Source organism: Lasiodiplodia theobromae (assembly GCF_012971845.1).
Source record: "Lasiodiplodia theobromae strain AM2As chromosome Unknown scaffold_13, whole genome shotgun sequence".
In the NCBI taxonomy this organism is placed as follows: domain Eukaryota; kingdom Fungi; phylum Ascomycota; class Dothideomycetes; order Botryosphaeriales; family Botryosphaeriaceae; genus Lasiodiplodia; species Lasiodiplodia theobromae.
Window position 1 is genome coordinate 224,090 of NW_023336333.1, and position 26,963 is coordinate 251,052.

Genomic DNA, 26,963 nt, shown 5'->3' on the forward strand with positions numbered 1-26,963 from the left:
TGTTATATTTTTTGTCTTTTCTTTTGCATAAGATTACACAGAAACGCCTCCCGGTTTCCCCAGTTACTGACACTATCATCTGGCATATACCGCATGAAATACCGGGAGCCAGGTTCCACGCTTTTTGATTTTCTTGCCTCTTTGTGTCTCCCACCACTGCCCACGTTTTCTCGCCTCTCTGATTCATGCGCTTGCGCGTGATGGGTGGGCAGTGGTTCCTTGCTAGCCAGGCACCCGGAATGTGACACGCGCGTCCGCGCGCGGCTTGCTCGCACGACTTGCTCGCACGACTTCTTAGCTACTTGCGGAGATGCCGGCTTTCTCGTCGCCCCCATCGATGTTTTGGTCTTAGCTGTGTATCAGTCGGTGAGGCCGAATAGGGGCTTGGTGGGTGTAGCGTTCCCAGGAATATGTTGCACGAACGAGAGACATCGTTAATGCAGATAGGGCAAGGCTTTTCTCGTGGATGATGACGAGCTGGTTTGCGGTAGCAGTGGCAACGGCAGAGCTATACTGGAACCTTGTGATAGAGAACTAAGGACACGAAGTCCATTTGCCGTATATTACAGCAATGACAATGGCTGGCTAGAGCGTCAAGCTGGGCATAGAGGTACGGAAATTTTGAAGGCGAGGTCGTTCCGACAAGAACTCTAACTAGTTCGACTCGGTTGTAGCACACCATACAAAATTGACATTGTGGCAGTGGAAGGAGGGAGAAGAGAAGCGTTGGTGCCTTTTTTCTTTCACATTTTTACGTCTGAGTTCCCGTTGTTTTTATTGCGTCATCTACCTGCAATTATTATTATCATTTCTGGGTCACACATGCCCCAGAAAAAGGTGCCGAATTTGCAATTGGTTTCGTAGTGACGCAGTGATTGCGTTTGTTGAGTGAGCATGATACAAATGGCATGAGAGAGCGAGCTGCTTGCTCACATGTGCTTAGGTACTATCCTTGTTCTTTGCTGTAGAAGTGTGCATTCGTATTTCTTTTTTTCCTAGTCAATTAATTATCCTCAGAGTCCTTTTAATATACACCATAGTAATTTTTACCAAGTGTTCGTAAACTTGTGCAACCTATAGCAGATTTTGGCCAGCGGTCTTTATTTTTTTCATTTTTCCAAATTTGTCTCATAGAGCTTCGTTCCAATTGCAGATGTGTAAAACACTGTTTGAAGCCGGGAAAGTGTAAGTGTAACTTCAGGGTTCTGCCCAGTATTCGGCTGGGACGGGAAGCGCGGGATCGTGATGGCGCGCTGCTACCGTTTCCCATCACACAGGCGAGTCTGACGTGATGTACATGCATGCAAAGATATTCGTGCGAGCCGTTCCGTGCCCTAATACATGCAGTAGTGAGAAAGTCGGGAGACGCGACTCATCATGGAAGCTGAACTTGACCGGCGGTTACTCCGGAACACGAGGAAAAGCGGCGGAGACGACAACAGTACTAGCTCCTCTAATGAGTAATCCGGAACTGAGATGCATATTGCTTTTTTCTTCCTTGCCATTTCCGCTCCCGCGCCTTTCTGCAGAGCCTGTTCCCTTTCTCTTGCATGTTTAGCTAGGACAGGGTCTCGACGCTTTGCGAAACAGAAGAGAAAAAGTAATTAAGTGTCAAACATGTCATGCCCAAGTGTCAGATTGAGGGATTGAAACACCCCCAGCTGAAGGAGATTCCAATGATAGCTGACCGGTTCAAAGCAGCATGGATTAGCTGTTGAGGAAAGGATTCAATTGCAATGAACTGTGACACCATAGAGCAAAGGCGCTAAAGTAAACTGGTAGAAGCTGATCTGGAGCTGTTCCATGTAGATTTATTCACCACAAGTATGCATTGGTGAGAAATGAGTGTTTGTGGAGTAATACTAATCACTGCTCTACCATGTGAAGAATGTGAGATTAGTTAGCAGCATCATAGATCTCGCCTCATTGGCTTTTTAACAAGACTGTAGGATGAAATTGAAGCGCTTTATTTCTTATTGGTTATTAGATGCATTCCTCACGAGCCCTAGAAAAGAAGCGGCGAGAAAAAGATACGTCGAACTAGTGCAGCATGGTTGCAGCTACGAATGTCATACAAAAGAAGGTAAGAAGAGAGGGGAAAAAAAAAAGTAAAGAGGAAAAAGAAAGCCCCCACCAGGGACCAGCTCCATGTCGTGCCCATCTCAGAATCATCAGACTAGGTTAAACAAACACACTATTGTCAAAAGCTATGAAACAACAGAAACCCCCACAAAACAAGCCACGATGCACCTGGCCCCCACCCCCAACCGCGCGTCTATCACCTATCCATTACATCACCCCACCCCGCTGATGACTACCATGCTCTCGCCCTTGATCTTCGCGCCTCCAGGTCTATAGTGCATGTGCACGTTCTCTCACCCCCCTGATATAGATCGGAAGAACTCCACATTGAGACAGCACGCGCATGTAATATCGAGAGGGGGATGCCCACGCGCACACGAAAAGACATCCCTTCCTCTCGCGCACGTTCAACCCCCAACAAAGCAGCATGGCTCTTCCTTGTATGCCGCGTGCGTGCGTCGCATGGCATATGCAGGCGCCATCATCCTCAACACTCGTTCGTGCACCACCAAATGCAAGTATATGAAGTTGCAAGGAAGGAGGGGGGACGAGGCAACGAGCGGGAAGGCAAAGGCAAGTCAGTTACACCGAAAGCTTTGACATCGGACCCCAGGGCTTAATCAGGGAAACTTAAGGAAAAAGCAAAAAATAAAAGGAAGAGATAGGCGAACCCGATGATATAGGGGGAACTTTTGCGCCACCCGCAGAAGGTACAGTTGCTTTCCTTTCCCAATTGGCTGATAATAAACCTTGTTGCCGGCGTTGATAAATATCACAATTGTTTTATCCTGATTTCTCGTCTCGTATGTCTTATTCTGGCGCGTCAATGGCTCGCCGTATGCTGCAAGAACCACAGACCACCCGGTGAGAGACGCAGAGCATTGACGAGCGACAGGCGAAAAAGAGCGACAGGAGCGAGCTTCTGGAAATCATCCGCGACGCTAAGGGCTTGAGCAAGCAAAGAAAAGAAAAAAGCCACCTCCGTTACATAGTTCAAGCGGAGAAGGGGAAAAACGAACAGGGAGGGGGAACGGCGCTAAGTCAAACAGGAGAGGGGGAGGGAAGGGCACCGAGAATAAGACCTGCATACCAGATACATGACTGTGGCTTGCTTTCCCAGCTATAATGGCCAAGGCTTCAGTGACGACAAGAACCCGGGAAGAAAAAGAAAAAAGCAAAGAATTCAGTGGCGCTGCCACGCAGGCAAATCCCCCTGTCAAAGCGGGGAGATCGTTCGAGTAGACTAACGCGGAAAAGGAAAAAGCAATGAGCGCCCACAGCTGTTTGGGTGAACTCATCATCACACGAGCGGAAGCCCCAGAGTATGTAAGCGAGATGGTGATACAACGGGAACGGCAGAAGTAAAATCGAGTAAAGGAAGAGCGTGCGTACATGCATGCGCGTGCATGGGCGCAGTCACTGAACACTTGAGGCGCACGAATGAGTCCAAGGACCGGGATGGCCTCGAGGTTACAAGAAGACCCGGATGCAGCATCACAAAAGAACGGATGTTGCTTCATATAAACGGCACGAGGGTAGAAGAGCGCACGTATAGACATAACCGAAGTATGACACCAGCTCTCGGCAACGCGAGAGAAGAGAGTGGCGTAAGTGAGAAAGACATGAAAGTAGTAGAAGGGATATAGGACTAGAAATGGGGAAGGGGGTATCGAACAAGTCCACGATCCAACACAAGGTGCCAACCAGCCAGCCCGCTTTACGAAATAAGAAGCACACATATCATCATCCCAAGCGTCCAAACAGAGATTCATCCTTTTGCCATCCATTATCCCGGTTGTCCCATCCCCTACAGAGTCCCCTTCCATTCTGAACCCGGACCCCTGTTGCATTTGAGACACGCTCATCCACGTTGTGCCGGTCCACCGGGCCGGAGGCTGGCCTCCCACAACGCCTCCCGGGCGCGGCTTGCCCGAAGAGATACCTCATCACACTGCAGGAGCGCCTTCTCAGGTTTGGATGACGACATTACCCCTCTGGACACTATCCTCTGGGAAAAAGCCAAAGACCAGCCTGTACAGATCCCTGAACCAGCTGAACTGCTCTGCTCGGCTCATCCATTGCACAGCCCTCGCCACCTCCGCAGCGCCCAGCCTCCGTGACGGTAGCTGTGCGGCCGGCACCCGCATCGTTGGGTCGGCCAAGACCAACTTTTTGTACGACAGCAGCAGGTCTGTCTGCCAAGGCTGTGACCCGAAACTATTGGAGGGAAGTGACTTGACAAACGCAGGGAGCGTCATCGCGGCGGTGCGCGTGTAACCGGCATTCATGGCAGCCCGCAGGATGAGCGTCTTCAAGCGGATGAGATGAGGATCTTCGCGGCCCGCTGTTGCCGTCGAACTGGTGCGCTGCGATGACGTATCCGTGTATCCAGACAAGGTGGATGCAGACGAAGACCAGCGGTTGTGCGTGCGCGTCGTGTGGTTCTCGGGCCCCAAGACGAGAATGTTGGGCACGTTTGGCTCGTCGGGAGAACTCTCGGCGACGTCGTCGAATATGGTTGTGGGCGTCTCCGGGGGCAAGGATTTGGCGCTGTGGAAGCTCTGGTCGAGCGAGCGCTCTGACTCAGCAACCACGGACCTCCCGCGTTGACTTGACGCATGCACGTTGCTGTAGGGAGCCACAGGGAATGCGGATTGGCTCGGGCGCGGTGTTCCACGATCGGGGCGGATCTGGGTCCATCCCTCGCGGAAGAGGTCGCATAGCTCCCAGCAAGCTTGGACGGCGGAGCCAAGGAGTTCCTCGTCGGGCGGCTTTCCATCCCGGGTGTTCTGGCGGATGCTGAACAGCATTTCAGCGAGCGACCAGCAGGCACGGAGCAGCGAGTCGGTTTCCTCAGGCAGCGATGTCCGCTGTTTCATCAGCCTATGGCATAGGGTGATGTAGAAATCCAGCGTGCGCTCGCGGAATGCTTCGGGCAGGTTCCGGTCGGCCGTGTTGTACAAATGATTGTTCAGCTCGAAACTCACGCGGAGCACAGAGTCGGAAGCCTCGTCGACACGGTGGCGAGCCTCGAACAACGCCTGGCAAAAATCACGGCACAGCTCCAAGGTGGGCCGCACTTCGCCAGCCGAACCCTCCTCACGGCTCTCGTACAATTTCTGGCACAGCCGCCAGCACGACTTCCACGCCTGTTCGCCCTGGTCGCCCTGGCTGGAGAAGTTGAACATGCGCTCGCGGTGGATGGAGCTCAAGCCAGCCAGGGTGTTGCAGAGGGTCCAGCATTCGGTCAGGGCGGTCTTGAGGGCGCTCACCTCCTGCTCGGCGTGGTTGAGGTCCTCGAGGGCTTGGCCCATTGTCTGGGGCTGGTCAGCGTCGGTGTCGTCGCCATCGCTGAGCTCCGAGTCCAGCTCCGACTGCGCGTCCGTCTCAGCTATGTCTGGAGAAGAGGTGAGCATGTGGGGTTCAGCCAATGGACCAGGGAGCGCACCTTCGAGCCGGCTGTTTGGTCGGCTCCGCCGCTTCCGCTCCTCGTCGGCCTCCTGTCTCGTCTGGGCGCGTGGCGTGGTCCTGTCGTGCTTGCCCGGCACTGACGTGTCGAGCGTTGGCGGGGGCTCGGACTGGGCAGCGTGCAAATCATCTGCATCGGTGTGGGGCTCGTTCTGGTCGGCATTGGGCTGGTCGGGCGAGAGGACTGTCCTGGCAGAGTCTGTGGCCGAGTTCTCCGTGTCGGCGGGCGACTGAGCGGTGAATTGCTGGTAGCCAGGAGGCGCATGGATGACGGACTGCGGCTGGTCGTCGGAATTGGAGCGGGCGCGGACGGTGGTGTCGAGCGAGAGCAGCGTCGACGCAGGCGCGGGCTCGCTGGCAGGCTCGCTGGCGGGGCTGCTCATGCTGCCATGGCTGCTGATGCTGCTGGCGCGGCCGTCCTGCGACTCATCGTCGATGTCGGTGGTGTTGGTGGTGTTGCTGTCGTTGCTGTCGACGGGCGACGGCTCGACGATGCCGTACGGAGAGGGCGGCTGCAGCGAATCAGACAGCGTGTGGGTGGACGAGGAGCTGGTTGGCAGGTCAGGTCAGCGTCAGTGCGCGACTGGCTGGGACTGGCGGCGGCTCACCGGTTGGAGGAGTGGTAGTGCGGGCTGAAGGGAGCGGGCGAGCTGGGCGAGTCTGTGTAGGGACTGAAGGCAGACTTCAGGCCAGCCTGCTGCTGGGCGGTAGATGGCATCAGCTGAGTCGCGGCGGCCATGCTGTTACACGGCGGTTGCGGGTCGCGCGTGCGAGGGGGCAGCGGCTCCTGGCTCTGGCTGCTGGACGGCGTGGGTTGGCGCTGGAGCTGGGGGATCGAGGGCGGCGGTTGGAGGGCGGTTGCGGGTTTAAGGCTCCGATGGCTGCGGTAAGGCGAGGGCTCAGGCTGTTGCGCCCCTCACGTTGGTGTCGCGGTCCGAGGTAGCACAGCTCTGGAATTGCGCACAGCTCTCTCGCAGAGGCACACGTTTGCGCAGCTTGCGGGCGGCCAGCTTCTGGCGGCCGCGATGGGCGATGCGGCAGCAGCAGATGCGGCGGGGCCTTTGCGACGGGGCAACGCTAGGCACGCCCGTCGAATGTCACTGGCTCAATAGCCGCCGAGCCTCAGCGCCCGCCCAGTACGGCCTGCCATTGGCCGCTCGGACTCTCCAACGCTCAGAGTTAAACCTCAGTTTCGGGATCGGATCTGCCACGATGCTGCGCTCCCGAGTCGCGCAAGGCCACAGGGCTGGCGAGAGCGCGCCATGGCGGATCGCCGGCCACTGTCTGAACACGACTCCCTTCAGCCTTGCAGTCTGACGCTCTCAATTGTCGCTGCATGCACACACCGGTCAGCCATCTTCCCTGCGTCGTCGCTAGGCAGCTGCGGCGTAGAAGTGCCCCGGCTGACCCCAAACTTCCACAACTCGCCTTCTCCACCTTCATTCGCGCGGAGCCTGGCGGTGGCGCTCTATCAGACCGCAGAACACGTCCAAGCTTCCACCTTCCGCGCCGCACTCCCGCAGCGATAGGCGCCCTGGCCGTCTTCCTCTCATCACGAACACTTCCTCATGCTTCGCCTCAGCCCGCCCATCTGGTTCATCGGCCCGTTTGCAAGTGGGAGAGCTGCTCAATCCATCTCTTCCCGCAGCCAAAGGATCCACCGTCGCGCTTAACGAAAAAAGGCCCATCCGAGATTCCTCGACACCTGCATAGCCGTGGCTGAAGTTCGCGATTTTTCTTCTGCTTCGCCGCGTGCCCGCGTATGCATCGCGTAACCGCTTCCAACCTCACGCTCTGACGTGTTCAATCGACGTCGAACGCTTTACCCGCCTTCTGTTCTTCCAACAAGCTGTGCCTCTATGATGCCTGGGAAACCCAAGCCAAGCCTCCCCTTCCCCAGCCTATGGCCGTCCCGGATTGACGGGTAAGCGTGACGAACCCGATCCTCTGGTAAATGCTGATTGAATAAATTGTCGCAACCGGCTCCGGCCGTAGCTGGCCCCCAATCCCACGCGCTTTTATGAACCCTGCTTCCCCCAATCAGCTTGCCTCAATTATTCCTGTGGTCAGCTGTCTGCAGGGATTCGCCCATGACGCTGAGAACCTTCGCCTGCGCACGAAGAACATGTCTCATCTCATCAACCCGTGCCTTTCTACCAGGTTTGTTGAAACATTTGAGCCTCAGCACTGCCGTGCCTGTCCTGAGTTCGTGGCACCAATCGGCAGTTCCACGCCGCATGAGTCCAGACCTTGCTGATCGCCGACCGGTGTGAATCATTGTGCAGAATCGTAAGATGCATCAAACCTTCGAAGGAATGCGGACGCCGCATCCAACATTCCTCCTACACACAAAGAAAACCCCTGACGCTCTCGTTCCGCTTTCTGCATTCGGAAAGCGGACTACCTGCTGACATGAAGAATCTACTCCGAGATTGTGGTTTAGCGACCCTCCATCGGAATCCTCCCACGCTTCCCGGGAAAAGAAGAACAAGGGAACTTGCCGAACAACCACATACCCCACCCCGATCCTTCCGTCACATCCTTAAACACTATGTTCAAAGAACATCCTTCCGCCCGCGTTTGGTTGGCTGAATGGTTGCTTGTGCGGAACTTTCCACACCATCACCCGCTCGCACCTCCACACCAACAGTAGTACACCAACAGTAATGGTGCCACGCGATAAACGCGGCAATCACAAATGGAACAGCACCACGTGCAACATTCCAACTGCCGATCATCGCATGTTATAGTATAAGTGTTGCTTTATAGTCTCGTCACAGCGGGTTACAAGAGGCATAATCCTTCTTGAACCGGTCTCACCAGAGATATCACACCTACTCACGTGGGCAGTTGAATACTGCGTCTGGTAGTCCTTTGAAACTGTATCACATACGTCAGCATCCGGAGTACTTGTGCTACTGTGATGTGTTTCAGCTTTTAAAAAAAAAATCCGATGACCAACAGACGAAACGCGAAAGCTGCGAGACCCACGAAAACTCGCTCCAAGGGAAAGCGACGGAAGGGAATTTCAGACCTATGTGACAGAAAACGCAAGACAAATACCATTTTCATTGTTACTCGTCTCTCGAGTATTATTGTCAGCCATGGCATTCGATAATGATAGTACGAACTGCCTTGCGCCCTCCATTGCACCCAAGTTGGCCCACATCGAAGCGAGGCCGGGTCCATGTCCCACCAATGGAATGAAAGGTCAAAATCGCAATAAGCCCTCCATTTTCTCTGCACTAACCAAAGCTACTCAGGCCTCAACGGAACCGGAGGCGTATCATTCAACACGGCTGCAGCAACCGGGTACTTATCTGGCGGGACGCTCACCGGCACCGGCCCATCCACCAGCAACCCATCCCTATCCTTTCCCCTCTTCTTCTTCAACTCCCTCCCCACATCTTGGCACGCGTCCCGCACCTCGCGAAACAGATCCCACACGTCGATCCGCTCCTCCGGATCGGCGTGCAAGCACGAGTATGTCAGCTCGACCAGGCGTCCCGAGTACACCGGGCGCAGCGGGCCCTTCATGCGGAACTCGCGGGTCGGGTAGTCTCCGGTGCGGTTGACCGAGTCCGAGAAGTCGACGACCAGGTCATCGGGGGTGTTGTTGCCTGACAGCATTATCCAGATGACCATGCCGATCTGCCACACAGTCGTCCACGAGTCGATGCCGCATTTGGCGTCTGGGGGCGGGAAGGGCTGCTGGGTGGGGTCGCAGGGCATGAGTTTGTTGATGCGGTCGAGCGTGGCTTCTGGCCACCCGAAGGCGTTGGTCTCTTCCTGCATTCTGTAGAGTTCTTCCAGATCACGGGGGAGGAGTTCCTGTGCTTGTTAGCTGTCGGGAAGTTGTGGGAGTAGGTGGCCAGCAGGAAGAGATGAACAGGTGGTTACTTACCGGTGGCATGTGCCCGACAGTACCAGTACCTTGCAGGTCCTGCGGGTTTCGGGGCCACTCGAGAGGATCATCTGGATCTCCCTGATACAGAGCTGTCGTGATGTACGCCATATCCCAGTCTCCAATCTTTGGAACAGGATAGGCGCGCGCCCACTCCATCGGCTCATTCGGGTTGGGCGCCCCCAGAAAGATATTGTCCGGTTTGATGTCGAGGTGACAGATGCGGTCCCACTCCGGGTCCTTTGTGTCTGAGAGCTGACCATTGAGACAATAGACGGCAACCTTTGCCAGCGCGAAAAAGACGTACCTACAAGTCCACGACGTTAGACTGACTTTACAGTATCCGGCGCTGCATGGGCTAAGCGTACCAGATGAACGGCTCCGGTAGAATCTTGTCATGGTCAATATAATGCTTCATGAGTTCCCAAACATCACCATGCGGCATCCATTCGAGCTCAAGGTATTCCATCCGCCTCTTTACCCTATAGTTGAGGTCGTAGTCGTGGCAACCGTAGTTGAATATGCGCGGGACAAATTCCGGGCATCGCTCCCATATCAGCTCGTGAACTATCCCCTCGTAGTCGCCCAACTCCTCGGTGGGAGAGGGCGGGTCTGGATACATCTGGCTGAGTTTCATCTTGAAAACTCTTCGCTATGGCTCTTTGTCAACTTGGAGAGTGCCGAGAAACTTCGATTGATCCACACTTACATCTTCTGAAATTGGCATGTTATGCGCATTAACCCTTCGCCAAACACCAACTGAGCTACTTGGGCTGGATATGAGGAATTTGTGAAATGTCCACCGAGTTCCCTGGCCAGGCACGGGAAGGGAGTCTCGCATCATTCGCCATTCTGCCGTTGTAAACCAGCTATATTCGTCTTCATTTTGTTCATTTGCATTTTTAGACACCTGGCGTGGGGGAATATTCTGGTCTAGATATCCTCGCGACCGGAGTGTCTCCCAATAAGTCTTGCGTAAGTCAATCTTTTCTTCCGGGTGTTGTTCATCAAGAGTAGCCCGGATGTCTCGGACGGTATTATCTGTATCTAATCAGCGCTAGAAATCAAACAACATCGTAAATTAATACGTACCCCGGTCCGGAAGCAAGACATTGCCACGAGCATCCTTGGTGATCTGAACGCTAAGAGAAGCTTTGGCGATCAAGTCTGGATCAGGCCGCATATACTTGAAATTAATCCGACTGTTGTACCTATCCGGACGTATGGGATGGTGCTTCTCGAGTTGATACTCATACCACCGTTTCAAATACAGCGGCATCTGGTTCCATCGTTCGATTAAAGTGTCCATAACGGTCGGCCCTTTGAAAATTAGTCAAGAGATCGGCATCGGATTAGAAGTGTAACTTGCAGTTGCGCTTGCTTCGACCACTTCTGGCCGTGAATCCTAGCTCTTGAGCCACGTCATTGAATTCCTGGCTCGTATAAACGTTGAATGCATGGTGAGTGCGCCGGCGAGCTGACTGTTTCTGACGTCGAGGCGGCATTCCGTTGGTGTGGTCGATGTCAGTCCGTCCTGGAATACGACTTTTAGGAGGATTATGATCAGTGGAAGATGAGACTAGACAAGGTTGTCTCAAAGATTTAATGTCTTGAATAAGAAGACTGGCTGCTCAACCCTCCAACAAAGGCTCACTGACGCACTGTGATGACTTCCGCATGAGGTAAGTAACAAAGAACAGAATCACAATCGAGCGATTTTTAGAGATCGCAACAGCGAAAATTGGATTACAACCGCATGTAAGAGAAAGAAACGGCTGTAGAAGATGCAGGAAAGAGTGTTCGAGAAGCTCCAAAGGTGTGAAGCAAACTGCTTAATATCCTAGACTTTTTTTCATTTTATTTTTCTTGACCAGCGTGACTGCAAAAACGCCAGACAAAGAGGCCTGCGACAATCGACCCCATCGCGAGCACAACTTGCAGCTCATTCACATGAGAACACGGCTCTCGCCATTTCCCACCTCTTCGAACCGCACGTCGTCCAGAACCTGCTCCAGCTTCTCTTCTTCCGTCTCTTCCTGCTTCACTAGCCTATCCTTTTCAGCGCGCAACGCGTCTTCCACGCTGATTACTTTGCGCCTCAGGAACCAGTTGACCAGACCACTTCCCCATTTGACCTCATCATGCGTGCCAATCCAGTACTTGGCACGGATGAGGCGCTGCGCTTGGAGTCCATTGAATCCGCCGAGATTGAGCTGCTGGAGCGGCTTGGGGGATTTCGCCCACCAGTTCTCCCACCAAAACCCTGGGTTGATTGCAACATCATGCAAACCGTGTATCAGCGCCAACACCGAAAGAGGTGGCGAGGCGGTAACCACAGGCCGTAGCGCTTCTGGTCGTATGCCATGAGGGGAGTATATAATGCACTCTGCGCCATCAGAATCGTCCGACGGCGGGATCCAGCCATTCGGCAAGCTTCGAGCGGAGCGTGTAGTCGGGGCTGAGGGAGTTGAGGAAGTTATTACGAAGGAGAAGATGAGAGCGCTGTGATACTGTAGGAAGTCGAGGCCCTCGACTAGGCGTGAGATGCTGAGCCATTCGGGCAACGGAGGAATCGAGCCGTCGCGCCAATCGGGATGCCTGTGCGAGAAGACGGGTATCGTCTCGACGTGGTGGAAGTGGTTCCAGGAGCGGATAACATCCACGGCACTCTAGATCAGAGAAAAAGGCATCGGTACGACCGTGTCTCTCGATAAGCGTGTGGAAAGAAGGCAACTCACCTCTGTTGCGAAAACTGGCACGAAGCGGTCTATTTCCAGTAATGTTCCCTTGTGGCAATGGTCGGTGAATTCGTGAGAGATGGCTACCGCGTCAATAAGAGTTTGCGCATCTGCGCCCGTGTCCGGGCCGTTTGGTAACCTATCCTTGCCTAGGCGCAATCCTGAGGCCATAATCTCGACCTCACGCGCCAGCTCCTCCACATCGGCGATGGACTTGCATGCGCTCTCATAGCGATGCCATTGCTGTGAGAACCACCGAGCGACGTCACTTTGGCCCCCAGAGAGCCATGGGTCGATCAGAACATTGTAGTACGCGCGACCGCCTCTTTTCGTCGCGGCGGCTGGGCGTGGAATCTGGAGCAGCCAGCTGGAGTCGGCGTTTAGGTGATGTAAGAGGGGTCTGCGGTGGCCTAGCTCGCGGGTCACGGCATCGCGAACCTCCTGGTGGAGTTGCGCCGAGGAAGGATCCATGGTGGGCGCGGGCGCATGGTTTGTAGAAGTTTGTTGTTTGGGGTTGAGGGTGGCCCAAACATGGAGCTCCGGAGGAGCAATGGCCATGACGCAAGCGAAGCCACTCACGCTAAGAGTGGCAATCACCTCTCCGTAGATGCACATGAGCCATGTACACGCCTCACTTTGTCGCAATACCAGTCGAATCGATCGTTCGGAGTGAGGTCCTCACAAGCTTGTAATTCTTACACGGAACCTTGTATTCACTACCACAACAAGTTTGATTTACAGAGCATTCTCCTAAATACAGTTACCGAGACTAACCGAAATATGTACTGTGGGTGGTATTATCGACAGAAATGAGGGGACTACCCCCGGTTCTCAACTTCGAGAGAAGTGGTAGGGAAAAATGCGTCGATAGTGAAGCCGCCCGGAGCCGAATTCACCTCCATGGAAATATCAGATGTCAGTGAGCATATTCCAGCATTGTACATCATTTCCAAGCGTGTCTGTGCCAATCCCTCCATCCTATGAGCTTTCTCCAAAATATGAAATGTGGTTCAACCTGGGAAAGGAGAAAGGTGCTCTCAGCAGGAGAAGAATGAGAGAAACGTGAAAGAATGGGGTATCATCGCCACCGTCCGGGAGAAGCTGCTGCGATATCAGGTGAAAGAAAAAGAAAAAAAAAGGGCGGCACTGCCAAAAGAGGATCGCAGCCAAAGATTTGAGTCTGCCAAACATCCTAGCCTAGACTACCGACAACATAACCACTTCTCTCCCCCTTCTCAAAATCCCTCTCGCCCTCGCCCTTCTTTCACTCGCTTCCAGCCTCCGCCTCCGCGGTTCGCCCCTCGGTCCATCTCGTCGGTCTCGACTTCTCTCTTCGCGGTTCGTCCGTTCGGATGATAGTAGCCAAAAAAAGAAAAGGAGACAGGAGACAGGCCTGGGCGAGCGCCAATCGCTCGGTTCTGAGGTGTCATGTGGGGTTTGCAAATCATGGGGTATCGGGATTCGTCAAATAACTTTTTAAAGCGGGTCGTTGCCATCGTTACGATGCCGGTGCCAAGTAGAAGGAAGAATGGCGACCTGAAGCGACAGTGGAAAGGAAACTAAAACGTCGTGGTATAGAAGCGAAAGTAGAAACAGGTACGCGTGCAAGCAGCGGAAGCGCGTCTGCAGGCAGTGTTTCCTACGCCGAAGGGGGCCGCCGCGCCCAAAGCCGCCCTGGCGCGATCCTCATTCACTGCTGTCGCCGCTTAGGCAACGGCAGTGGTGGGCGCCGGAGGCTGGACGGGAGCCTGCTGGGCAGCGGGGAGGCCGTCGCCGTTGATCTCAGCCTGGGGGCACTCGCGGGAGATGTGGCCGGCCTCGCCGCAGCGGTAGCAGGTCTTGCCAGCAGTGTTCAGAGGGCCACCGTTGGGAGCGGTGCAGTCGCGCGAGATGTGGCCGAGCTTTCCGCAGGCGTAGCACTTCATGGCCTGAGCCTGGCAGTCGCGGGCAAAGTGGTTGGGGCCGCCGCACTTGTAGCAAGTAGCCGGGCGCGGGCCGCCAGCGAAACCGCCGCGGAAGCCACCGTAGCCACCGCGAGGGATGCCAGCGCCGCGGCCAACGCCGCCGGCGGGGTTGGGGCAGGAGCGCGCAAGGTGTCCGGGCTGTCCGCAGGAGTAGCAGCGGCCGCTGGTGCCAGCGCCGCTCAGGCGCAGAGTGGGGCAGTCAGCCTGAACGTGGCCGAGGCCCTGGCAGTGGTAGCACTGCTTCGTCTCGGTGGTGCGCGGGTGAGGGCAGCCGTTGCTCTCGTGGCCTGGAGCTGGGGGTTAGTCGTGGAGGGGCGCCTGGAATGGAGGAGGCGGGGTTCGCATACCGGGCTGCTTGCCTGCGCGTCATTGTTAGCAGGCGCGTCACTTTCGCGATAGGTCAGGGTCCGACTTACAGTTGTAGCAAAGGCGCTCAGACGATGAGCAGACCTCTGCGCTGGGTTAGCCGACGGCGGTCGCGATTGGCGTGCAGCTCGACGTACCGGCGTAGTGGCCGACATTGCCACACTTGTAGCACGCACGACGCGACAGCGAAGACATCCTGCTTTCTTCCTCGTATAGCTGCGGGACCCCAGTGTCAGATATGCGTATGGCGTAGGTGCGGTTGCCCGAGGTCCACATGGCGGGCGAGTGGCATGCTAGGTGGCATGCGTGGGCGCGGTCGTGGTGTGGAGAGAGATGAGGACGGGTGGGCGCGCGCTGTGTCTCAGAGCGCAGCGCCGGGGTGAGAGTGTATTGGTGATTGGGTGAGTACCTTCTGCTTTATTCCGGACTGCAAATCCTGCACCTGTCGAGAGAGTCAGCGCCTGGTAACAAAATTTGACGACGCGGTCGAGCAGCGCCGGATGGGATGGAGACTGGCTGCTTGGAGGAAGCAGACAGGCGCTCTGGGGAGGGTGGGCACTCACTTCTCAGCGTTTCTCCTTCCGCGCGACAACAGCGTCTCTTCCGACACACGGATGGTGGACTCGAAGGGTTTTTGTAGGAGGGCGGGCAGATCCATTTTCAAGGAAGCATCGGGGCTGGGCCTCTTGCGCACGGCCGGGCTCTGGCAGGCACGACTTGGCGAGTGGGCGACTAGCGCAGCTGCCACGGCTGATTCTGGGTCGAGCTCCGAGCGGCTTTCGTCGTGTGCATGCCCTCCACGCCCACCATTTCGAGCCTTTTCCACTAGCCCTCTGCGAATGACGCTCACGCCCCGCATGCGCCGCCGGCCTGTGGCGCTCTCTAGCCGTTTGCCTGCGAGCGGCGCGGGATAATGCACACCAATGCCGCCCACGGAGATTAGCAGCGCCTGTCAGAGGCGAGCGAAGTGATGACGGTGCGGCCGATCGCGCGGCTATCGGGCAGGTCGTGTTGGGCGAGGACGGCGTGAAGAACTGCCGTCTGCAGCGCTCACAGGAAGGCTGGCACATCCGGCCTTGCCACAGAGCTGCAGCAAGGCACTGCAATCCTATCACGTGTGCAGCAGGCCCGTTCCGCCGCCCGCTGCAGCCTGCGCCCTGTCGCCATCCATCTGGCCTGTCGTGCTGCTGCATCTGGCGGCGCCGGAGCCGCGGTTCAGCGTGGGCGCGTCCATACGGAACGGTCCACGGTGCCTGGCGCATGCGGCGTGGAGGTCCGCAGCCTGCAGTCTGCATAGCCGGCCTGGTGACAGTTGACACCTGACAGCCTCCAACCGCTTTCCTGCCGTCCGCGCGGCTTTTTGCCTCTGGCCGGCCGGCTTACCTCCACGCTTGGGCGCGTACGAATCGAACGACTCAGCTCGCCTACAATCTCGGCTGTTGGTGCCTTGGAAAGCGCCCACAGCAATAACCCGCAGCAATTCCGGGGCCGCAGCGAAGGGGCGCTGCACTGCCGATCACGAATGGCAATCAAACGCGGACAGGGCGGAGCAAGAACCGGCGCATCAACTTTTCTCAATTGCTCATCAGCCGTCGTCCAGCTGCCTCTTTTTAATAAGTATGTGGTATAATAAAACGGGCGTGGCAGCCTCCACTGAAACGTCATCCGGAGATGATTCGGCTCTCTACTCCTCCTTCTCGATGACAGCGGGCGCCTTGATCGTCCGCTCCTTGAGGAATTCGAGGCCCTCGCCGCCCTGCAGCTGCGCGTTAGCATGAACTCGTGGTGCACGGGTGCCCGTCGACTTACGTAGCTGATCAGCGGCGACACTTCGACGCCGTCCTCCGCCTTCTCACCGACAACGACACCGCCCGCCGCCTGCACCCACTTCTTGCCCTGGTCCATGATGTCGCGCTTGCTGGTGTCGGGGTCGTCCTCGCCCGTGCCGCGCGCGTTCTTGAGCGGCGAGAACTCATCCTCACGCCTGACCTCCATGCACGCGAACTTATCCATGGACAGGAAGGGGAAGCAGTCGAACACGAACTGCTCCAGCTTGATGCCGTTAGGCTTCTCCGGCTTGACCGTGTTGCCCGACTCGGTGTCGACGTAGGGGATCTTCTTGCGTGCGATGTGGTGCGGCAGCTTGTGCGACCACTGCGGGATGCTCTCGAGGAAGCGGAACGAGTAGTAGTGGTTGACAATGTTGGCCGCACGGAACTTGAGCAGCTCCGCGTTCGACGCGTCCCTGGCCTCGGCCATCTCCTCGCTGATCTCAGAGTACTCGACGACGTCCGGCTTGCCGTTCCTCTGCATGATCAGACCCACCGACTCCTTGGCGTCACGCTTGCGCACCACCTTGGTCGCAATCTCGACGTCCTTGGCGGCCGAGAAGCCGATGAAGGCGGGGTCGGCGACCCTGACGAGGCAGTTGTCGACACAGTACGCGTGAACGTGCTGGATGCCGCGCTTGCTCATGTCCGACACGACGGACGCAGTGATGAGTGCCTGGTAGATACCACCGTTGCCATCAGGGGCGACGGCAACCTTGGACTTGCTCTCGAGCAGGATCTTGCCGTCGTTCGAGATGCAGGGCAGAACACCCTGCTCGAAGACGATGACGTTGGCCTTGTCCAAGCCGAAGTAGTTGTTCTCCTGGAAGAACTGCTCCGTCGGGCCACGCGTGGGGCCGCTGGTCATGACGTACCAGGGAACGATGACCTCCGACTTGCCGTGCTTCTTCTTCGCCAGCTGCTGCACCTTCCAGATACGCTCCGCCTGGAGCTGGAACAGCGACTTGTGGCTGGGAAGGCCAATGTCGTAGCAGCCCTTGGGTGCCGAGCTGCCCAGGCGAGTGCCTTGTCCACCAGCCATCAACACAACCGCCACCTTGTTCTCCGCGATCAGCTCGAGACCCGAGTCGTACCACTTGCTGAGGTCTTCATCCTTGGAGTCTAGGACAGACGAGGTGGCCGAGGTTGGGAGCGGCTCGAATGTGGGGGTCTGGTCTTCGCTCTCAGTCTTGGGAGGGTTGAGGGCGCGGTCGGTGATCTTGTTAATGTGGTCGGGGTCGATGCCGGACAGCTGGGCGTACAGGGTGCCCTTCTCCGAGGAGCTGAGCTGCTCCCAGAAGGCGAAGACCTGCTGCTGGCCAGCCTTCTCGTACTTCTGTTGAAGCTCCTTCACCTCTTCGGCGGTGGGCTCGCGCGGGGCAGCCTCGGAGGAGGAGCCGGTGATCTTGTTTGCAATGTCCTTGATGACGCCAGCCATTGTGAGGGTTGATTGTGAAGAAAGGGAGGGATATAGGGATAGGTAATCTAGAGATGGTGGAAGGAAGGTGAGGGGTGTTTAGCCAGCTTTAAGGAGGTAAGGGTGCTGTGAAACGACGAGAGCCCCACGATGGAGCAGCCGCTGCGCTCATTGGAACTGCATCATCGGCTATATTTAGCTAGCGTCGCTCACCGCCCGGACAAGGGTCTGGCAGATCAGTCCCCGCCAGCTGAAGGGCCAGCTCCGCCTGTTTCGAAACAAGTTCACGTCACGTATGCAAGCGCTAGACTGATGAATTGACTCTGTAATTGAGACTTCTAGCTACTGTCTTCAGTATCTCAAAGTCAGGATGCGCGTCTTCTACGCAACAGGAAACCCCTCCTTCAGGCCCCCCTATTCTGACCGCCTGGGCCCAATAAAGCACGGCCGTTGTTGCGCCTCTTGGATCGCGGGGTCTTGCACAGCCACCGACAATGTGGCATTTTTTCTTTCCAACCGTTGGGCTTCTGGGTCGTCCAGTTATCGTGGCGAATTGTTGTCTATACGACTTGCTGAGGAGTTGGTGGGTACGGAATGCCCAGCTGAACGTTGATTGGTAGTGCTTCATGGCGAGCATACGATAAAACTTGGTTGTGGCGTTCAACTCTCGGGCTGTGGCGCGTGTTAGCATTGGCTCACCGGCAAGCATGGTCAAAAATCAGAATCTTACCCTGATCTTCCCTCTGCGGGCTCTCATACGCTCCACTCTCTTCCTGTCCTCCTGGAATTCCCGTTTCAACCGCTCCGCGTCCTCCTTTTTCTTCTCCCGCGTCTGGAATCTGTAGAAGTCCTTCGGTGGCTTCTGCCTCTCCTTGAGCTTTTCTGCCGCAGCCTGAGCTTCCTCCAATTTGGCGGGACCAGCGCGACCACCCTTTGTAACGGTAATAAAGCCGTCATCGTCTGGTACGCTCCTTGCTTGCTTGAGAGCTTTGGCCCGGGCTACTTCCATAGCGGAGAACTGGGTAAGGTAGCCGTTGACCGTTGCTTGCAGAACGTCGCGGGCGGGGAATGTTAGTTCATGGTGTGTGCGGTACCCTAACTGTATGTCAGCGTGTAGTCTTGAAGGATCATGTAGCTCCATAATTTGCGAAGCTGAAGCAAGGGCACTCACTTTCTACACCAAGAGAGATATCCGATGCCCACATGACTTCGGCCTTTTTCTTTGCAAGGCGAGCAATTTCCTTCATGGCCAATTCCGCGCTAGCCTTGTCCACAAACACCAGCACAGCACCACTTCCACTGCTCAGAATCTCGGCATCCCAAGTATCAGGCAGACCGATGTCACCAAGGCTGGGCTCTGCGCCTCGCTTCCTCTTCTTGCCTGCCTTTGCGCTGATTGCTGTGCCGCGTGTGCTCTTCTTGGGTCGGACGCCCTCGATTTCGACGCGTTCTATCCTCGCACCACCTAGCTGTTTCGCAAAAAGAGCGCGAAGAGAAGATTCTGTGGCATCGATGGGCAGGTTGCTGGCAAAGAGCGAGCGCGGCGCGTTTTCATCCGGGATCTTGGGTGCGTGCGGGCGAATGTAAAGGAAGTGGGTCGTCTGTTGCGGGAATGACGGTACTCCGGGGACGGTGAGCGGGAGTACGGTGAATTCGCCGGCCTTTAGGGGAGCTCTTGAGGGCGCCATGGTGTGTGGTGTATCTTGATGTGTGAGCTGGAGTTTAGGTGGTTGCGCTGCACAGAAATTCTGGCGACGGGCGGCAGAATCCTCACCGCCTGCCTGGCGACCCTCTTGGCTCTGTTTGTCCCAGCGGCGCTTCATCACTTCATCTCCCGCTGCATGCGATGAGCCGCCCCGAAAGCGCGCCCTCTCCCCAATCACTTCTCGTCTCGAAATTCTGTCTAGCATGTCCTTGCTGCTTCTGAGCCTTCTTACTCATGCCATGCATGCTATTCGCTCCGAATGCCGCCGTGATGCTGCGCTATGATCCTTGTGTTATTGTATTCATTGTCTGAACGAATGCGTCATGGTTCCCGTCAAAGTTGTGAGTGATAGCGAGATTTGTGTCCCGAAACATGCATTTGCACTGCGGTCAGCCGATTCAGGCCCGTGAATGGTTTTACTTTTCTGTCAACCGCCCGCCGTGCTGCCTTGACCTATCTCCTGCACCTTACAACCCAGCTTCCTCCCGCACCACCACACATCCGCACCCTGCTTCACTGGATTGCACACACTGCCAGCTCCATCGCCACTGCCACCAACGCCACTACCCCCAAATCTCGCAACATCATACGCCGCACCACCAAAATGGCCCCCAGCGTCCGCGACTGGCCTCGCCGCCAACGCCATAATCTCCTCAAGGGCCCCACCGCCACTATCGAGCTTGACGCAGGCGAGGGAAAGCCGCGCCTCGTTCTGTCGGTCCCGCGCGCGGCGCTCATGGCCTTTTCGACGGTCGCGGCCGATCTACTGGCGGACGAGCAGTACACCAACGTGCTCCTTCTACAAGGCATGGCGGCGCCGGCCGCGCTGCGCTATGTCGTCGAGTGGATCCCGCGCACGTGCGACAGCGCCGACTTCATGCCCATCAAGCGCAAGGAAAGCTTCGAGCAAAACGTCCGCATCTACCAGGCGGCCCTCTCGCTCGGCGTGACCGAGGCCCTCACCACCATCGGCGGCTGGCTCAACTTGTGCGTCTCCGACTTCGAGAAGTAGCCGTGGGCCTGGGCCCGCGTCATCGACATGCTGCTCACCCTGCCCAAGGACTGCGCCCTCATCGACCGCCTCATCGAGAAGGTCGCCCTCGCCCGCCGCCGCGGCGTCACCGGCGAGGACTTCAACCGCCAGCTGTCTGCCTTCTTGGCCTGCTGCCCCGAGCTGGCCCAGCGCTTCCACGTCGAGGATACGCCCGAATTGCGCCTGCTCAAGCGCCGTCCGAGCAGTGGTAGCGAAGTGTCGTCGCACAACAGCTCTAACGAGCAGCTCGCCACCGGTGGCCGCAAGCACACTCGCGGCGGACGCAAGCACAAGCGCAGCCCGAAGATGAAGGCCAATCCGTTCGACTACAGCAACAACCGTGTCCTGGACGATTCTGACGTCGACTTTCTCATGGGTCGTCGCTAGAAGACCCTTTCCCACTGTTGGATGCCAAACATGCAATGACGAAATGACCAACAATCACTGAGCGACAGCAATACCCTAATCGGGCTTCTCTTTCCACAAAAAAAATTGGACCATGGCAGTTTGATGGAACTAAAATGGACAAACAAGATTGGGTTGAGGTTTGGACTCTAAAAACTGGACCCACATCATTCTCTTTTTCAACATGGGAAAGCTTTGCTACTACTCGAGGCATAATTTTGGCTGGGATGATCATCTGACCAAATTCACAGCCAAATGAGATAGCAGATCCTTGCAAACAAGACTTTGCGCCTCATTCCTCCTGTATGTGCTGTGATGAAATGTGATGCCCCAGTGATTCATAGAATGCTTTACTTTGCCGTCATCTGAAAGCAACATTGCACATTTCTTGCATAGTGTAGTTTTAAGTAAGCACATACACAAAAAGGTAACCTGCACTACACGAGATGTTGTGACGAAAGTTTCAACAATAAAAGTAAGTTAAAATGTTTCTCGAATGAGGTCGAGGATGAAGTCTTTAGCCTGTTGACATAACAGTACTTCTAGCGCTTATTCATGCACCGCTCTGCACAGACAAGTATTATGAAAGGGCGACATAACGAAAGCTTTAACCTGAAGAGTTGCAATGATAAGAATACGTATTACCTCGTGCGTCATCCGAGATAATTAACGAAATAAGCATTAATAGGCCGTTGACATAGCGTCATTAAAAGGCAAAAGAAGGACTTGACAGAAAGGGATGACACAGCCAACGATGACGAGGCCGGTCGCAAAAGAGTGTCACGAATCGAAGAAGGAAAAAAAAGAGCCTCAAATCATTCCATGCCGCCATCATCATCTCTCATCATCTCTCATCATCTCTCATCATCTCTCATCATCATCTCTCATCATCATCTCTCATCATCATCCGTACCGTCGCTCGCTCGCTCGCTCAAATAATCCCCCATCATCATCAAACGCTGCTCGTCGTCGCATTCCTCCACGGAGCCGGACTCGGCGTCACAAGGACCGTCGTCGTCACCGTCACGGTGCTGATAAACACCTGCGTCATGCCCACCTCGTTCGTCGACGTCGCCAGCACCGTCGTCACCGACTCCGTCTCCGCAACGGCCACCACGCTCGTTATCATCGCCGTCGACGCAATCGTCGTGAGCGTCGTCGTCTCGTTCTTCCTCGACGCTGCCATCCTGCTCGCTGCCGCAGACAGCGCGGAAATCGGGATCGGCATGTGCGTTGGTATACCTGTTCGGCTGCCTTCGAACATTGCGTTGCTGTATGCCACCGGTGTTGCTGAGATGGACGCGAATGATGCGCCGCCCGTCGCCAGGGACGCGCTCAGAGAGCTGGGCGTCGACGGCGTGGGGATGAGGACGACTGGGGAGAATGTATCGCTGGTGGCGGGGAGGAGCGAGGAGGATGTCTCGTTGGTGGCGGGGAGGAGCGAAGAGAAGGTCGCGTTGATGGGAAGGAGCGAGCTACTTGGGTTCGTGTAGAGCGGGATGGCGGCTCCAGTGGTGGTGAGGACTGTGGAATTGAAGAAAGAAGAAACGGCCGGTGCGGGCGTGGGTTCGGTCAGGTTCGATCGGAGTAGGTCGGCCAGCAGTGTGGCGTTGTAAGTCGAGATGGAAAGAGCGGACGTGATGTTGGCGATGAAAGCGGAGAGGAGGGTGCTGTTGGTGATGGCGCTGCTCGTAGGGAGAACCTCCGAGGAGATGGAAGTTATAGGTAGGAAAGTGGTGGCGTTGGCGAAGAGGGGGGTGGATGTAGCGATAGTGTCGTTGAGAGAGGGGGAGGTGGTGGTATTCAGGGCGGGCGTAGCGAGCGGGATGCTGGTGAGGTTGGCGAGCGGGGTACTGAACGTTGCATTTCGGAATTCAGATAGAGCTGATGCGGAGGCTTCGGGAACGGATGTAGTGGCGTTTAAAGGAAAGAGTGCTGAGGTAGTATTGACTGATGGCGCCGTGGATGTGTAACTGACTAAGAGAGGAGGAGTGGTAGCATTCGTTGGAAGAAGAGTGGCCAAAGTAAGATTTGCTGGGCTGGGAAGTGTAGCAGTCGTGAAGTTAATAAAGAGGGGCGCGGTTGTATTCGCTGGGAGAGGAGCAATCGGGGTTGCTGGCAGAGGGAGTACGGCGGTAGTGTTCAGTAGAAACGATGGTGCGGTGGCATTAGGCGATGATTCAGTGGAGGTGTTGTTGATGTAGAGCGGTGTGGTCGTATTCGCTGGAAGAAGAGTGGCCAATGTAAGGTTTGCCGCAACAGGAAGTGTGGCAGTGGTGGTATTGTCGAAAAGCGGAGTGCTTGCATTCGTTGGAAGAGGAGCAAGAGCAGTAAGGTTCGCGGGAATGGGGAGTGCAGTAGTAGCGTTTAGGAGGAACGGTGGAGTGCTAACGTTTGTTGAAGGTGCAGTAGAGGTATAGTTGATAGCGAGCGGAGTAGTTGCATTCACCGGTAGGGAAGTAGTCAGGGTAAGGTTTGTCGCAATGAGAACCGTAGCGGTGGTGGCGGTGCTGTTTACAAAGGAAGAAACTGAAGTGACGTTTAGGAGAATAGGGGCCGAAGTGGAATTCACGTAGCCAGGAACCGAGGTGGCATTGACGTCGAGAGGAATTGGAGTGGCGCTTACGTAGACGGAAGTGGCGTTTACGTAGGCAAGAATTGAAGTAGCGCTCACAGCCGAGGAGCTCGTCGTGATATTCGCAATAGGTGTCGAGGTAGCGTTGTTAACAAAGGGAAGCGCTGATGTTGTGTTTGCGAAGTCCGGGATGGCTGTGGTTGAGTTGAGAGGTTCAATAGAGGGCACAATGGCAACGAGAGAAGGCGTCGAAGGGAGGCTTAGAGGATAAGACTCGGAGGCATTCACCGTTGAAAGGACTGGAGTGAAAGCCGAGCCGGGAGCGGTAGGTATGAGCAGGGAAGTGGCGTTCCCGTAGCCAGCTAAAGACGCAGCAGCTGATGCAGCCGTAGTCAATGCAGGAAGAATGCTATCCAAGACGGGAAGGATGCTCAAAATTGGGTCCTCGGAGACCGGAGTCGGCACGATGGTGCTCGGTAGTGCAATTGTCGCATTGGCGGTGGAATTGATGGCTAGTAGGCTGGTTGGGACGGGAAGCCGGGGTGTCGGTTCAGTTGGCGTAGTTGGTGTAGTTGATGAAGGTGAGATAGAGCCAATAATGCTCTGGAAAACGCCTTCCATGTATTCGATCTTGTCACCAATCTCGTTCAGGAAGTTCAAGGCGTCGTTCGGGAGTTCTCGAATGGATTCGTCAAGGCGATCAATGTTTTCGATGAGACGATCCGCGCGGGACTGGCTGGTAGTTGCTGGAGCAACATCGCTAGTCGTGGTCTGTCTAGGCTCCAAGTGGTGGTAGTGGGCATTCCAGTTAAGGAAGTAGGCATCTACAAGAGGAGTATTGAGCATGAAAAGAACGGCAAGGCCAAAGCGGCCAAACGAGAGTGAGGCAGACATGGTGTCTAACGAGCGGCTTGACTGCAGATGGCGTCTTGGACCGCCGGTGCAGCAGCAGGTATAAATCCGGCACACAACGGGCGAGACGGTGGAGGGTCGGGCATACAAGCGACAATTTCCATGCGAGGCTCTGGGAATGCAGCGGCACGAACAGCCCCTTGGGTGCGCTTGTGACCCACATTCCTGCTGTCTCTTCCTCGCATCTGGAGCTGGTCGGGCCAATGAAGGGCTGACTTCGGTGACGAGTCGAAGGCCGTTAATGATGCGAGAAGAGGAGTCACGTTGAAACTACTCCTTAGCTCGCTTAATTACTGTATACGGAAAGTAGTGCTACCTGAATAGGGTAGATGCATAGGAATCCAGCAAGGAGAAGGGCGGGCAAGGGACGTGAAGTATGCAAGATAAACAAACGCAGGAGGACGGCACCGGGCCAGGTAGCTGGTGCCACGCGCGAGGCGTTTCGCACGACGGTTGGCGGTCTCGCCCTGCTTTCTTGCAGCACAAACTGTTGCCAAGCGCACGTCAGGCGGCGGTGTTGAGGCGGATACGTCGGCCTCGACTCATGCCGGTGGAGCTCCGCCGAATATAGGGAGCCAAGAGGATCGTCAGGGACAACGCTTCGCTGCGGCGTCGCCTTTCTCCAGGGACCCATGATCTCGAGCGCTGAAGGACGATTATGCATGTTTTAAGCGTGCCGGTGCGCGGAAAGGATGCGGCTGGCTTGCGCAGCGAAAACGCCGACGACGCAGAGCAAAGGCCGACGAGATGAAAAATGGGCAAGCCGACGCCTTGACAGTCAAGCGGCCGACCGGCGTCTTGGTATTCTTGGCCGTCGCCGATGCGGAGCTCATCGGCCAGCAGCTCGCCTGACCGACCGATATCTGGCAGCGTCGGCTATCTCGCATGGCAAAGGGAAAGAAAAGGCGATGATCGAGAGGGGGTGCCGGGGTGTGGTCTAGCAGTCGGTGAAGCTCGGCGGGCGAGAGTGTGGGGAAGTCTGGGGAACAAAAAACAAGTGGCCGGCACTTCCATCCAGCGAGACGTCATCAAAGTCTGTTTCGTCGGCCAAGAAAACCCGCTCTAGCTGCATCTATACGTCCCGTCTGCCGACGCCGGTCCCTCACAGCGTCCAGGGCAGCGAGACGCCTGACGCCTGCTGCCCATGTCTCCTCCCCGCACCGCGCACTATAAGAAGTCGCCTCCCAAGCCGTCAGCGGAGCCTTCCCCGCCTGCGCCATCTCTTTTCTCTGACCGCCGCGTGCAATTGACAGCTCTGCTTACGCTGTGCATAGCTTTCATCATGGCTGCTGGTTTTGTCGATGTCGACCTGGTCGCCTTGGCGTCCAACGCCAACTATTTTTCAACTCTGCCTGCAACGAGCGCCGCCGAGCCTGCCATTGCCCTGCTCAACTTCAACTCATCCTTCCAGACCGACGTGCTCGGTCCCAATGCCACTGCACGGAAAATCGCCGATCTGGATTGGCAAGCCTTCCACGAGGCCGGAATTTACTACGAGCCCGACAACTCCATGTACATTACCTCCAACTACATCTCGCTTGAGGACAACATCAACATCACCATTGTGAGCCTGGACGACTACAGCATCAAATCCACCCAATTCCCCGACCTGTGGGAAGCCAATGGCGGCTCGTCCTATTACCCTCCCGGCTCCGACACCACCAAGCGCCCTCCTCAGCATGTCTACTGCGACGAGGGCGATTTCGAGCATCCTTCCGCTCTGATCGCTGTTGATCCTGGCACAAACACATCCACTACTCTCCTCACCTCCTTCCTTGGCCGCAACTTCTCCTCGGTCAACGATGTCCGCCAGCACGCCGAAACCGGCGACCTTTGGTTCACCGATGCCGGTAAGCAATTATTGCAATAATCAGCGCTAAAGCACAGACTTACCAAAATATCTAGATTACGGATACTTCCAGTACTTCCGTCCCCCTCCGGTCATTCCCAAGCAGGTCTACCGTTTCGAGCCCTCCACCGGTGTTATCCAGGTTGTGGCCGACGGCTTCGTTGAGAGCAACGGTCTTGAATTCTCGCCCGACCACAAGACCCTGTACGTCAGCGACACGGGCGCTCAGCAATTCACTCGCAACGACACCGGTCCTGGTACCATCTACGCGTTCGACATCATCGATGGAAAGCGTCTCGCCAACAGACGCCTTTTTGCCTTCTGTGACAACGGCTTCCCGGATGGTGTCCACACTGACACTGACGGCAATGTCTGGGCCGGATGCGGCGATGGTGTGCATGTCTTTAACCCCGACGGCATTCTTCTCGGCAAGATTTACGTTGGAGAAACAAGCAACAACTTTGCTTTCATCCCGGGTGGTGTCCTTGTGTTCAGCAACTACCGTCTCTGGCTGGTTGAGAACATCAAAGCACAGGGCAGAGAGGTCTGCAAGGACTTTGGCGTTGGCTGCTGATTAAGGAGTAATGACTGTACAGGGGATGGGTCTCATGAGTGTAAATACCTAACGTGAGTAAATTATTAATTATGAAGTACTGCTTGTCGATGATGCTATTTTATGCTGGTACTGTGATAGCACCTTCGACATGTGTTTCACT

At 55.9% G+C, this 26,963-nt stretch overlaps 10 protein-coding genes across 10 annotated transcripts; 3 read left to right on the top strand and 7 right to left on the bottom strand.

Moving 5' to 3' along the window:
- Positions 1–4,049: 4,049 nt before the first annotated feature.
- LTHEOB_4850 (uncharacterized protein) lies at positions 4,050–6,289 on the bottom strand (the record flags this gene model as incomplete). Its single annotated transcript, XM_035513930.1, has 3 exons — positions 4,050–5,479; positions 5,531–6,099; positions 6,159–6,289. The coding sequence occupies 3 exons, from the start codon at positions 6,287–6,289 to the stop codon at positions 4,050–4,052; spliced, it is 2,130 nt and encodes a 709-aa protein (XP_035374292.1).
- Positions 6,290–8,805: 2,516 nt separating this feature from the next.
- Positions 8,806–10,076, bottom strand: LTHEOB_4851 (MFS transporter; the record flags this gene model as incomplete). The annotated part of the gene is made up of 3 exons (XM_035513931.1): positions 8,806–9,381; positions 9,455–9,761; positions 9,823–10,076. The coding sequence occupies 3 exons, from the start codon at positions 10,074–10,076 to the stop codon at positions 8,806–8,808; spliced, it is 1,137 nt and encodes a 378-aa protein (XP_035374293.1).
- Positions 10,077–11,400: 1,324 nt separating this feature from the next.
- Positions 11,401–12,663, bottom strand: LTHEOB_4852 (MFS transporter; the record flags this gene model as incomplete). Its single annotated transcript, XM_035513932.1, has 2 exons — positions 11,401–12,123; positions 12,193–12,663. The coding sequence occupies 2 exons, from the start codon at positions 12,661–12,663 to the stop codon at positions 11,401–11,403; spliced, it is 1,194 nt and encodes a 397-aa protein (XP_035374294.1).
- A 1,235-nt stretch (positions 12,664–13,898) lies between these two features.
- Positions 13,899–14,798, bottom strand: LTHEOB_4853 (Zinc knuckle domain containing protein; the record flags this gene model as incomplete). The annotated part of the gene is made up of 4 exons (XM_035513933.1): positions 13,899–14,443; positions 14,504–14,515; positions 14,573–14,608; positions 14,660–14,798. 4 exons carry the CDS (start codon positions 14,796–14,798, stop codon positions 13,899–13,901), a joined length of 732 nt encoding a protein of 243 aa, XP_035374295.1.
- Positions 14,799–16,206: 1,408 nt separating this feature from the next.
- LTHEOB_4854 (UDP-n-acetylglucosamine pyrophosphorylase) lies at positions 16,207–17,789 on the bottom strand (the record flags this gene model as incomplete). Its single annotated transcript, XM_035513934.1, has 2 exons — positions 16,207–16,278; positions 16,332–17,789. The coding sequence occupies 2 exons, from the start codon at positions 17,787–17,789 to the stop codon at positions 16,207–16,209; spliced, it is 1,530 nt and encodes a 509-aa protein (XP_035374296.1).
- Positions 17,790–18,428: 639 nt separating this feature from the next.
- On the bottom strand, positions 18,429–19,456 carry LTHEOB_4855 (Meiotic recombination protein Dmc1; the record flags this gene model as incomplete). The annotated part of the gene is made up of 3 exons (XM_035513935.1): positions 18,429–18,440; positions 18,499–18,863; positions 18,940–19,456. The coding sequence occupies 3 exons, from the start codon at positions 19,454–19,456 to the stop codon at positions 18,429–18,431; spliced, it is 894 nt and encodes a 297-aa protein (XP_035374297.1).
- Positions 19,457–20,077: 621 nt separating this feature from the next.
- LTHEOB_4856 (uncharacterized protein) lies at positions 20,078–20,485 on the top strand (the record flags this gene model as incomplete). The annotated part of the gene is made up of 1 exon (XM_035513936.1): positions 20,078–20,485. One exon carries the CDS (start codon positions 20,078–20,080, stop codon positions 20,483–20,485), a length of 408 nt encoding a protein of 135 aa, XP_035374298.1.
- A 27-nt stretch (positions 20,486–20,512) lies between these two features.
- Positions 20,513–20,893, top strand: LTHEOB_4857 (uncharacterized protein; the record flags this gene model as incomplete). The annotated part of the gene is made up of 1 exon (XM_035513937.1): positions 20,513–20,893. The coding sequence occupies one exon, from the start codon at positions 20,513–20,515 to the stop codon at positions 20,891–20,893; it is 381 nt and encodes a 126-aa protein (XP_035374299.1).
- A 970-nt stretch (positions 20,894–21,863) lies between these two features.
- Positions 21,864–24,380, bottom strand: LTHEOB_4858 (Mucin-2-like; the record flags this gene model as incomplete). Its single annotated transcript, XM_035513938.1, has 1 exon — positions 21,864–24,380. The coding sequence occupies one exon, from the start codon at positions 24,378–24,380 to the stop codon at positions 21,864–21,866; it is 2,517 nt and encodes an 838-aa protein (XP_035374300.1).
- Positions 24,381–25,542: 1,162 nt separating this feature from the next.
- On the top strand, positions 25,543–26,821 carry LTHEOB_4859 (SMP-30/Gluconolaconase/LRE protein; the record flags this gene model as incomplete). The annotated part of the gene is made up of 2 exons (XM_035513939.1): positions 25,543–26,248; positions 26,304–26,821. The coding sequence occupies 2 exons, from the start codon at positions 25,543–25,545 to the stop codon at positions 26,819–26,821; spliced, it is 1,224 nt and encodes a 407-aa protein (XP_035374301.1).
- Positions 26,822–26,963: the final 142 nt, after the last annotated feature.